General features: G+C 42.1%; 1 protein-coding gene across 2 annotated transcripts in view; it reads left to right on the top strand.

Moving 5' to 3' along the window:
- The window catches only part of HDHD5 (haloacid dehalogenase like hydrolase domain containing 5), a 511,697-nt gene that overhangs the window by 217,106 nt on the left and 281,833 nt on the right, over positions 1 to 12,758 (top strand). For both annotated transcript variants that reach the window (XM_069628653.1, XM_069628652.1), the window contains exon 2: positions 2,089 to 2,292. In XM_069628653.1, the coding sequence (XP_069484754.1) occupies positions 2,089 to 2,292 (204 nt within the window). The remainder of the gene's footprint in view (positions 1 to 2,088; positions 2,293 to 12,758) is intronic.

The raw sequence follows: 12,758 nt of genomic DNA on the forward strand, positions 1-12,758 counted from the left end.
TATTATTCCACCCACCCTTGATGGAATATGTTATAGCTTTTATAGCGTGCCTATACACAGGTGTTTCCAGAGAGAACATTCTTTGGTTTATTGTTCTTCCCGACCACCCACCCTTCTTTGTTTGTTATTCTTCCAGCTTCCAGCTGAGAGGTTCTGTTCAGGAACGTGGCCACAGCTACAAGTTGTGGAGAGTGCGTCATCCAGGAGCTTCACTGTTTTTTTGTCATCATACTTTATCATCTAGTTTGTGCAGTGGCAATCTGGTTTCAGACGGCTACAGAAAGAGGAGTTGGGATTGGAGTAAAGGACTTGGCTAGAAGAGGGTCCATGCTCAATGGTCTCCTGCGGGGCATGACCTGTCCTCCATGATGGATTGGGGAGATTCCTCTAACATTGACATTGAACTCTATTTAGTTCTGTTATTGAAACTTTTTTGTTTGTAAACGTTTTTCTTTGTTCCTGTGGTTTCAGAGTAAAGATTGTTACGCATAATACTCGCCTCCTTGTCTTCAATAGAATCTAAACCCCCTTATCACGCTAGTGAGGGGGATTAGTCATTGTGTCTGCCTCCCTTGAGTGCTTGCGTTTGAACAGCAGAAGAATTGGGGCACGCAAGTGACTTTGGTAGGCTTAGGAGTGATCCTTAGACTTGGTTAGTAACGTGGAATGTAAAGCACAAAAAGACATACGGAAAAGAACTGGATGCATTACATGTTGGTTACATTTTATGAAAATGTTTATGTAGTATAAATGATATGATGACGATTTTTATTAAAAGTTTTGTCCTGGATAGTTGATGAAAATCTGTTTTAATTTTTGATGTTATTGATAGTGAAAGGTTTCATTATCAATTCATAACCCAAATAAAAAAAAAGAAAACTGGAAAAAAATGTTTAATGTTCAGGTAAATATCCTTTGGCTCTACATCAACCACACCATTGGTCTTCTGCTATTCATCTATTTTACCTTTTTTGCAGACCAGTCCCTCGTCATTCGCTTTCCCACATCTCCACCAGATGTCATGCAGTGTAACCCCAAAATACGTCCACCAAAGACTTTACCAGTTTTGCAGAGAGGGCCACAGGAGACAGTGGCCTGTCAAACGGTTTTACCACAAATGTTTTCACCATGTTCTGGCTCAAAAACCTGTGAATCGTCAAACAGCTGTAAGGCCTTCACAAGCTTTGCATCAGTTGTTCTTGAGGCATAACGAACACAGTAGTGCATGCATTCGGACCAAACCTACCGAATATCGGCCACAGCACAGGAAAGCATGAGCAACAGTGTTGTCAATCACCAATATATATTGTACCGTGGACGGAAAACAACATATCCTCAAAAAAACGCACACACCCTCATGCCCCCCACACCCCTTAGAAAAATAGATTTCAACAACCTGCTTTCTTCCCTAGGCTACTACTGTTGAATGCATGTAGCGCAGCTCGGAGAAGTGGAGAGCTGCACAGTAGAGGGAAGTGTACAAACACATTGCAGGAGGAGCATACTGTAAAGGTGGTGAAATCTACTGGTTACAAGTCCTATCATTTATTTTTGTGCATATCTGCCTTCTGAATGTCAATCTTTTCTTCTTCACAAAACCAGGTTAAAAAAATCTTCATCTGTGAAAGTTGCGTGTTTTAAAAATTTGGATGTCACCTGGATTGAAGCAAAGTTTCTCCAAAACGATTACCTAATTCTATGACTTCTCTAGATTTATGATGGCGGATTTAGCTCAGGGAGGTTAATGAATACTATGCGGGCTGCAATACTAGTGTTGGGAAGCACTGGTAGTGCTTGGTGGATCTCCCGAGGAGAGTTGTATATATTATTAGTTCTGCCTAAGAAACTTGCCGCTGGTCTTGTCAAACTGCCTAACTGTAAAATACATTAAGGGTTTCAGAATGAGCACAAAAAAAGACATGTCATCGCCACTGAAATTCATTGACTGTAACTTCTTCCTGTACGGTTTTGTCGTTGATATCGCAAACATAATGACTGGATTGTATTATTTGATGGGATGACTAGCTCAGCACTAAAATAATTGACCCATCCAGAAGCTCTTGTCTCAATCTGATTATTCTGCTACAGAATCCACCGCCCTTTGGCCTCCTCTTTGATATCGATGGAGTCCTCATCCGAGGCCGGAACCCTATACCTGCTGCAGTCAAGGCTTTCCAGAAATTGTCTGACGGGAATGGGAAGCTGCAAGTGCCGGTGGTTTTTGTGACGAATGCTGGAAACTGTCTTCAGAAGACCAGGGCGGAGGAGTTGTCTGCTGTGTTAGGAGTTGAGGTAAGAGGCAGTTGGAATAAAACGCTGTCTGTTGGAAGTAAAGGGGAACTACAAATATAAATAACTGTCTCCTGTGCTAGGAGTGGATTTGAGAGGGCAGGAGCGGGTTTCAGAGCTGCCTAAGAGTGGAGACCAGGTAAGCGGCGATTAAGATGCATGGGTGCAGCTAGGCTAAACTTGTGTGTGGCGGAGGGGACTAACCCTTCAAATGTTGGAAGAGGGGCAGACTTCAGAGACTGTGAGGGAGGGGCAAATTTACTTTTGTAGTGGATCTAACTTCTTTACACTGTGTAATGAGACTATTCTGGTGCAGCTTCAATGTTACAAGCAGCTATCACTTCCTTCATTTCGGAAACTACACACTTAAGGACTGTTGTGAGAATAAGCTGTCTCCTGTCTCCCCTACCATTCCAGTTACTCCTCTGACATGCTGTTACTAACACCCAATCATGATTTCAATTGCCTAACAATGTATGGATAAGAATGCAGTTACAAACAATTAAATGCTGTAACCTGGGCCTTTAATTGTGCAGCTGCAAGCATTGTTTATTGCCTGTGTCCTGTCCTGGCCTGTTGCGGCTCTGTAGGTCAGCCAGAACAAGTCAACATAACCCAAAATGTCGGTGATGGGAGGGGGCTGAAGTCCAATTTGCCCAATTGGCATTGTGCCACTGTAAAGAGCTGTCTGTTGTGCTAGGAGTTAAGGTGAGCAGCAACATCAAGAATAGATATGTGCGATGGTGGCAGAAGTGAAGTGGCGAAATTAGGATGTAGAGCTGATTTGTGATGGCATGAGGGGGAGCTAAAATGGAAGGGAAGTGACTAGGAACCTACTGACGTGGTAGGAGTGGAGTTAATAGGGAAGGGCCTGGATCGAATTGTCTGATATGAAAGGAGCCGAGGTAAGTGGGAACAGCAGCACAAAGAGCTGTCTGCTATAATAACGTGAATATGTAGCATCAAAGAGCAGTGCCGAGAAACTCTGCTGTGCTTGGAGAAGAATTGCACACATTGGAAGCTGTTTTTGATAGCAGTTGTGGAGGTAAGAGGGAAGGGTTGTGTCAGCAACTGCCTTCTGTGCTAGGAGTGAAGGTAAGAGGCAACAGCTGAGAGAGATGTCCGTGGGTGGGGGATAAGTAATAACAAGAGGGATAAAGAAACCATGTTCTATGATAGCAAGGGTGGAGGTAAAATGCAAGGGCTTGGCTACACCTGTCTGCTGTACTGGAAGTGGTTTTTAAGAGGGAACAGCAGGGATAAAGAGTGGTCTACTGTGATAGCATGATTAGAGGTAATATGGTCTTTCAAGCCCAGAAACCGCTTTGCTTTGACAGCAGTAGAGTAGGTAAAAGGGATGCTAGAACCAGGAAGTGTTCTGCTGTAGTAAGAGGGGAGGTAAGACCTTTGTCCATTTCCATGGAACTGCGTGCTGGAGCTGAGAGAGAAAGGCATTTCCACTGATCTGCCTGCTTGAAGTAAGGGGTAAGGGCAGAGCCAGATAATGTTCTCATGGGTATAACAAGGTGGTATAGCACACGGAACTGCCTGCTGGATGTAAGAGTGCAGGGTTTGGCTGTTGTGCTGGAATGGGAGTTAAGATGGAAAGGACAGTTGAGGGTCTTTCTACTGTGCTTGAGGTGTATTGGGAGACGAGCGCAAGCCAAGAAGCTACCTGATGTGCTAGAGATTATAGTAATGGGACAGGACAGGGCCAAGGAGCTAGCCAAGGTGGTCAGGGTTGAGCAAGGAAGGCCTGGCTGTCTCTGATGTGGGTGTTGGGGAAGGCTAGGGTTAAGATCTGTCTGTTCTTGGAGTGTGGGTAAGAGGGGAGAGCAGATTTGGTTTAAGGTGATAGGATTGACGGTGACTAGAGTGTACACCATTTATATCTGTTGTGGTAGTATGATATGAAGAGCTCAAAACCAGGCAGTGCTTTGTGATAGATAGCGAGAATTTGACGAGTGCTCTTGTGTTCTTTAAGCAAATGTAAATAAGTAGTTTGAGGCTTTGCAAACATCTCTGCTGCCGGTCAACGTGTACTCTTTAAATTTTATCCAGGAATATAGAAATCTTCATATTGATAATGTCTATAAAATGTTTTTGAAGGTCTTCTGCATTGGTCCGTTTTACTTTTATTGATACTGACCTGAACCCTTTTCTTAGATACAGCTTTTCTTAAAATGTTTATTTAGCTGTATCAACGATGGGGGAGGGAACGTACATCTGTTGGAGGTGGCTGTCCGAGATGAGGAGATCATGTTGGAGCAAAGGGCACATTGCATGTTAGCCAATATTACAAATGTTGATGACACATATTCAGTTGTCCTGCTACTCACATGATATCCCACATTGCCACCATTTGATAAATGCTGATATTAAATACTCAGATACTCAAATTATTTGCCAACTGTTGCATTACTTGTCCAGGTATACGATTTGGCATCATCTTCTCAGGTAATCACAACGTTTGGTAGCTATTGTCATTATAGACCCAAATATTCGCACGATTTTCACGATTTTCAATATATTGGCATTCTATGCTAATGCACATCAGACTATTTGCCAGCTGTTACCATTGTTTGCCCGGGTGCTTGCACCATCTGTCAGGTTTTGCTATCAAATTCCCATCTACTGTCACTTTCAGAAATGTGCATTACATGATTGATAGAAGGTTTAACTGCATCTCTGTGTGACTGTTTTTAGTGGTAACAATGCAACCTCACATGATAGTGGCAAAGAGGAAAAGGGAGCAAGCAGAAAAAAGACTCTGTGCAGGTACAGATCCTTCTGCTGAAATGCATTGTAAGATTCACATGGTCTGGATCAAGAAGACCTCAGAGTCTTCACGCAAGAGCTGGACATGAAAGAAAGGAAAGGGGAGACTGGAATAGGGAGCAGAACACAAGGCATTCCTACAAAATCCTGGTTCATTGCGACACATAATTCTTATTCCTTGCTACATTGTAATATATTGATTACAGGAAGTTTGCCCAAGAATCGAAAAGTTGAAGTGCTTTGGGTGTGTATTATGTATTTAATGAAGTGCAAACCTTATCCAAAGGCACGCAGGCAATCACAATCCTAAAAACTGTAAAATACTGCAATGATGACAGCAGAAATAATAACAATTTACAGGGCACTGGGAAGTCATATTAAACTAAAGACTTACAAAAAGTAATTTAGACCTAATACTAAACACGGATTAAAAGAGAATTCTTCAGTCCCTTGCAAAAAGAAAGAATAGAAGGCACTGAGTGCAAGGAAACTGGAAGAGAGTTTCAGATTCAAGGATCACCACAAGAAAATGCATGTTTAGATGTGGAAGCGCTTCTAACAAGGTATTTAGAAACATGCCAGCGTTTTGCTTCTAGTCTCATGTATGCTACCTGATGAAGGAAGCTACATTGCCCTAAAAACAATACAGCAGAATTTGAAATTGATTTGTAATTCAAAGGTCAGCCACTGTAATGAAGAACAGATTGGAGAGAGATGAATGTGCTTTTTGGATCCCACTACCAATGGAGCAGCAGTAAACGCTGATTTTTAAAGGGCTTACCACACATTCAGTGATGGCATTACCAACATCCATCAGAGTGAGGACTAGCTCCTGCACAACAGACTGCAAAAAGATCAACTGGTACAAATTGTGTAATCTGTCAGAGCAAGTCAATTTGGTAGTGGGCTGTGTGGGTGCTTTTCTCCTCATGCAGTTACATAGAAAACTTACAATCAGCATCGAAAACTTACAATCAGGCCAAAATCCCAGTGAGCAAGCTGAAGGAATGGAGATTGGCAAATACCAGCTCTGCTGTGGGTATAAAGTCAACACTGCACCATGCCATTGTTCACCGGAGGAACATGGGGGGGAATTCAGTTTGGACTGAATTAAACAAATTGGAAGTCAGCATACAGGAGTCATTCAACTCAAGACAACCGGTCAGGTGGGAAACATCATTCGCTGGAGATGATGCTAAAGTTGAGCTTTGTCAGCATATTGATGAATGGCGATCATACATTCGGCTACTAGACCCACTAGCGACTCCATGTATTGATTGGTGTTGACAGCCTTTTACCATATACTAGACATTTTAAAGGTTGACTTTGTACTGACTTAGAATTTATGGACTAACGCCATGACAAAACTTCAAACGTATATTAGAAAATAATATGACAAATTATACAGAATGTTTAAAAAGGAGTTAAGGGTTACAATAGAACATAGGCAGGAATTCCTATGTAACAGCACTTCTGTGCTGGGTGCTGTCTGAATGAGGGGGATGTATAGTAAACAGAACAGTGCTGGGAGAAGGGTGGGAAGTCTTGGGGTCCATGTAGGGGTTACATTGCTTTGTGCTGGGAATCACATTCTCACAAACTGCACCTTATGTTAAATACACAGCCTGTTAAATCTCAAGAAAGTGGCAATTTAGGAGTATACGCTTTTAAAATGCCAGCTAGATGTATTATTGCCTGTGGAATGCCATCTATAAAGAAAAGCCATAAAGAACTCCCAGCTGTTATGTCACCACAAACACCTGTCTTATACAATCTCGGAGGTGCCACTGCAGCTTTGTGCACGACTGGACACCTTGTCCAACATGTAAAAGCCAATACTAGCCTGGGTTTCACTCTTGTCACTGTTGTGCTATTACATCTATGCCCTGGTAGTTGCATTCGCCAGGAATTGACATATTCCAATATTTTGGCATCTATTGCCATCAAATACTTATGTAAACATGCCATTTGCTTGGGGCTGGATCTCTTAGTGCGGCACCCAGGAGGAATTGACTACTTTCTCCAACTTCTTAAACTCAGTGCATCAGAACATTAAATTCTCGATGGAGGTAGGCACTCCATCCCTGCATTTCCTAGATGTCAGCCTGGAGATCAAGAACAATGCAATCGCCACCAACGTCTACCACAAACCGACGGACGTTAACAACTTAATGCACTTCTCGAGTTTTCATCCGAAGACAATGCTAAGCAGTTTACCATACAACCAAATCCTTTGATTGAAGAGAATTGTCTCTGACCCAGCAGGACTGGACGTTGAATGCACCAAGCTATTGGACAAGTTTGAAAAGAGGGGATATCCACAACCTATTTTGGAAGAAGCAAAGGAGAGATCCTCTAACATAAGTAAGGAACAACTTCTCACTCCTAAAATCAAAAACAAGGATACTCCACTACTTTACATATCTAAATACTCCCGTCAAAGCTTTCAAGTCGGTAGAGCAATTAAAAAACATTGGAGTATTCTCCATAATGATCCACTACTGGAAAGGCTGTTTCCCAAATATCCAATGATGGCCTTCAAAAGAGGCCAAAATCTGAGGGACAAATTTGTGAGAGCTGAAAAAACCCCTAAAGACAGACAAATGCTTCTACAAACAAGAAAGAAAGGCACATTCCCATGCCTGGGGTGTTCCCATTGTAACAACGTGATCAAAGGTGCTAGATGTATTATTGCCTGTGGAATGCCATCTATAAAGAAAAGCCATAAAGAACTCCCAGATGTTATGTCACATCCCCTTACGGGTAAGAAATTCAAACTTAGAGACTTTGTGTCCTGCATGTCGATAGGAGTTATCTACACAATCAAATGCCCTTGTGGCAAACTGTACGTGGGCCAGACCACAAGAGCGGTTAAGGAAAGAATAACCGAGCATAAATCCAACATCAGGTGCAAGAATACAAAATCCCCATTGGCAAGACATTTTATGGAACATCATCACACTGTGGCCCAGATTAAGTTTCAAGTCCTGGAGGTCGTCAAGAAGCCACATAGAGGGGGAGACTATCAATCTATCCTCTCTCGCAGGGAGAAGTTTTGGATACACCAACTAGACACACTTAACCCACAAGGGCTCAATGAGGAGTTTTCCTTGAGGTGCTTTATCTGAACTTGACCAGACTCCATGTTCCCTTATAGAACAATGGAGCCAATACACTGTAGCATACTAAAATATCTTTTTTCACTGTCCCCTCAGGTTTATACTGTTTGTGTATGAGGACATTTCATTTAAATTTTATTTTGTCTCGTTAACTGTTTTAACTGTACTTTATGACAATGGAATTCACTCCTTAGACATATTGTGTGTCATTATTGGCTATCCACAGTGGAGCAATTGTTAAAACCTTATCAGTCCGGGACATGTTGACCGGCCCACTGTTCATTGACTCTTGCCCTACAATGTGTTATCACTTTTCTCTTTAATGCAGAGACAGGTAGTGGGAATTTGTGTTGCTCCATTGGGGGTGTTCCCACTGTTACACTAGTGCACTTTACACCTAAGCATATGCATAACATTTTATGTATTTATGTACAGGTATCGTATAATTGAGTTTCAATTTGTGAGGTTCCTCACTGTGGCCACAGTTTCCAGCCCAAATACTCATTTAACTTGGATTATTCCGGATTGTTGATCTGGGGTCCGTTCTCAAGTAACATAAATATAAGTGTCTCTGATTTTTCTGAGACTCATTTTTAGTACATTGTTGAGCCTTTTAATGTGGTGTCAAGCTTTTTTGTCATACTACAGCAGGCACCTTTCTATGGTGCAATGCACTTTCCATGATGGCGCCCGTATAGGCACCAGCGTTACTGCTCTAGTGCACATGTAAGACCCATTTAGTCCTTTGTTTATCTTTCCCACACACATACTGGGTCCTTGATGGGCTGTTTTGTGTATAGTGTTGCCAGGGAGACGCTAAGACCCACCAGAGTCCGCACGAGCATCACATCTCTTGGATCGGGAGGCGCTCGCACTCGAGCTACATTTAGCAGCAGAAGCGGCTTTCTCTCTACACGCGATTGTGTAGTTGCATTTGAAACCACGTTGTAGAGGTAAACATTAGACGATACCGATGGCTCTCCACCATTTATATACAAAGACTCATTAGGTCCCCCCTCTCCATTGGGGAACTCTCTGAATTCTTTGCTTCCTCTATTTTTTTCAACATAGCAAACTCGTCTCAGGTTCTCGAGGACGCTATGGGACATATGAATATCTCCGGGCCACCAGTGCATCCGCACGTGTAATTCCCGATCGAGCTTACAGCTTTTAAGGTAAGCGAGAGCTTGACATATGACCTTTATTTTTTGCGCCCATTTTACATTTAGGCCCCATTTCATTTCTATTCATATGGGACAGTTGTCCATTTAGCTCTCTGTTTTTAGTGGACAATTTTTAGGAACTGATAATATTATCTTGACCAACTATATTTGTAGCCAATATCAAAACTCTCAGAACCGCTTCATTTATGTTTCATGTATAGGCATCTTGTACGCCTGAGACGAGCATTTCCTCAACCAATTGGGGGGGAAGAATTGATAGCCACGAGTTCATCAAACCTTAGGGTTTACTCACTCTCCACCTTAATTACACCTAAGGTTAGCCGCCACTCTAGTTTTTGGCACACACTTCATAGAGATGTTTCTCATAGACAATTACTGTTTTTCCATTAATTATCTTTTGATGTAAACTATGGATTTTGCTTGGTGCACTAGCCAGAGTTGGGACCCCTTACTGTGGAGTAACGTTTATGAATACCTCAGTCAGTTATACTTGAGCTGTACTAGTTAAGATATACCTCTACATGGAAATCCGATGTGGGATTAATAAGGACCACTGTGTTTAGCATTAAACATGTGTATACTATGTTTATTGAAACGATTTTTCTTTGTTTATTTATGTTTTACAGTCCAAATTCAATAGGCTCAAGAAGAAGGGATGTATCCCGAAACGCGTCAGCCATAAATTATATAAATGGACTATCACTGTTTACTTTTCTTATGTTAATTTGTAGACATTCATTTTGGCTTTTTCACTCCAAGTCTGTATGGTGAATTTACTGTGACATTAATTAAAACCCCCCATGTTTTGGGTTTTTACGAAATTACTGAGTGTTCAGTCTTACTACTAACCTAATCAGAATACCATTGGTTAACTATAACAAATGCATTTAAAAATTGTTGAACCATCATTTGATGGATTTATGATAGAGTGCAGGGGACGGGAGGGTTCCTAGCTTTGGATCCTCGTTTTTTGTTTCTTCTTATATGGTTGTTGTGATCCTGTGCCAGGTTCACGTTTCCTCCCCCGCACCTCAAAAGAATATTTACATTTTTACACATCATTGAGCAAATCAATCTCTAACTATATAATATTAGGGAGTGCTTCTACTGATCTACCCCTTTGCATAAGGTATTTAGAAACATGCCATCGTTTTGCTTCTAGTCTCATGTATGCTACCTGATGAAGGAAGCCCCATTGCCTTAAAAACAATACAGCAGAATTTGAAATTGATTTGTAATTCAAAGGTCAGCCACTGTAATGAAGAACAGATTGGAGAGAGATGAATGTGCTTTTTGGATCCCACTACCAATGGAGCAGCAGTAAACACTGATTTTTAAAGGGCTTACCACACATTCAGTGATGGCATTACCAACATCGTTCGGAGCGAGGACTAGCTCCTGCACAACAGACTGCAAAAAGATCAACAGGTACAAATTGTGTAATCTGTCAGAGCAAGTCAATTTGGTAGTGGGCTGTGTGGGTGCTTTTCTCCTCATGCAGTTACATAGAAAACTTACAATCTGCATCGAAAACTTACAATCAGGCCAAAATCCCAGTGAGCAAGCTGAAGGAATGGAGATTGGCAAATAGCAGCTCTGCTGTGGGTATAAAGTCAACACTGCGCCATGCCATTGGTTCACCGGAGGAACATGGGGGGGAATTCAGTTTGGACTGAATTAAACAAATTGGAAGTCAGCATCCAGGAATCATTCAACTCAAGACAACCGGTCAGGTGGGAAACATCATTCGCTGGAGATGATGCTAAAGTTGAGCTTTGTCAGCATATTGATGAATGGCGATCATACATTCGGCTACTAGACCCACTAGCGACTCCATGTATTGATTGGTGTTGACAGCCTTTTACCATATACTAGACATTTTAAAGGTTGACTTTGTACTGACTTAGAATTTATGGACTAACACCATGACAAAACTTCAAACGTATTTTAGAAAATAATATGACAAATTATACAGAATGTTTAAAAAGGAGTTAAGGGTTACAATAGAACATAGGCAGGAACTCCTATGTAACAGCACTTCTGTGCTGGGTGCTGTCTGAATGAGGGGGATGTATAGTAAACAGAACAGCGCTGGGAGAAGGGTGGGAAGTCTTGGGGTCCATGTAGGGGTTACATTGCTTTGTGCTGGGAATCACATTCTCACAAACTGCACCTTATGTTAAATACACAGCCTGTTAAATCTCAAGAAAGTGGCAATTTAGGAGTATACGCTTTTAAAATGCCAGCTAGATGTATTATTGCCTGTGGAATGCCATCTATAAAGAAAAGCCATAAAGAACTCCCAGCTGTTATGTCAACACAAACACCTGTCTTATACAATCTCGGAGGTGCCACTGCAGCTTTGTGCACGACTAGACACCTTGTCCAACATGTAAAAGCCAATACTAGCCTGGGTTTCACTCTTGTCACTGTTGTGCTATTACATCTATGCTCTGCTAGTTGCATTCGCCAGGAATTGACATATTCCAATATTTTGGCATCTATTGCCATCAAATGCTTATGTAAACATGCCATTTGCTTGGGGCTGGATCTCTTAGTAGGTGGTGAAGGGCAAGCACACTGCATTCATCTCCTGCTCCTGTCTGTCTGGCAGTGGAGATGAGCAGGAAAGGAGAGCAGTGTCCCTGTCCTGCGCCTCCCTAAAACAAATGTGACCAGGCCAGGGAACTGCACAGAACAGAGCAAGGGGAGCGCAGGGACATTTCCTTCATCTCTTTCTCTCCAAACGCTTTACTATCCTTTCTACAACCCTTATGCCTTTTCAGAGGTAGCAGTTTGTTAGAAAGGCAATTGCTTTTCCTGTTGGTGAAAATGCCTGTTTGGAAAAAGATGTGGTGTAATTAATATGTTGGTGAAGCTAGTCTCAAATGACCTTCTTCCCCTCTTTCACTAAATAAATGTTCCATCCTGAGAAAATTTCTTTATCGCCTGTGACGAATCTGAGGATATCGTCCCTTCTCCTCTAGGTAGAGACTTTTCCCAGGGTGCTAGGGCAGAGCATCAACAGTCAGTGATACCCCTCGGGCGGTGTGCGGGACGATCACCTGCCAAGAGAAGTGCCTTGAGGGACTGGGGACTATTATCTTCAGGAGACGCGGTATAATACAGTTGAAAGTCCTTTAACCCCTTGTCGGGAATTAATTCCCCTCCCATCTGCCCTGATGCGACTGATATGTTTTGTTGAAAACCAATACAACTAATTCATTCATACAGCATAAAAAGAAAACCAGTATTTATTTACTATATCTGAGACCATGTACTGAGACGAGGAAGAGGACTGTGAGGATGAAGATCACTCCAGTAAACCGAAGTGAGCAGACTAGTTCTTTTCGGAATATCATTGGTTCAGGAGAACTCCCTTTCCCAA

Source organism: Ambystoma mexicanum, chromosome 12, assembly GCF_040938575.1.
Source record: "Ambystoma mexicanum isolate Mex_15411 chromosome 12, UKY_AmexF1_1, whole genome shotgun sequence".
Classification (NCBI taxonomy): Eukaryota; Metazoa; Chordata; class Amphibia; order Caudata; family Ambystomatidae; genus Ambystoma; species Ambystoma mexicanum.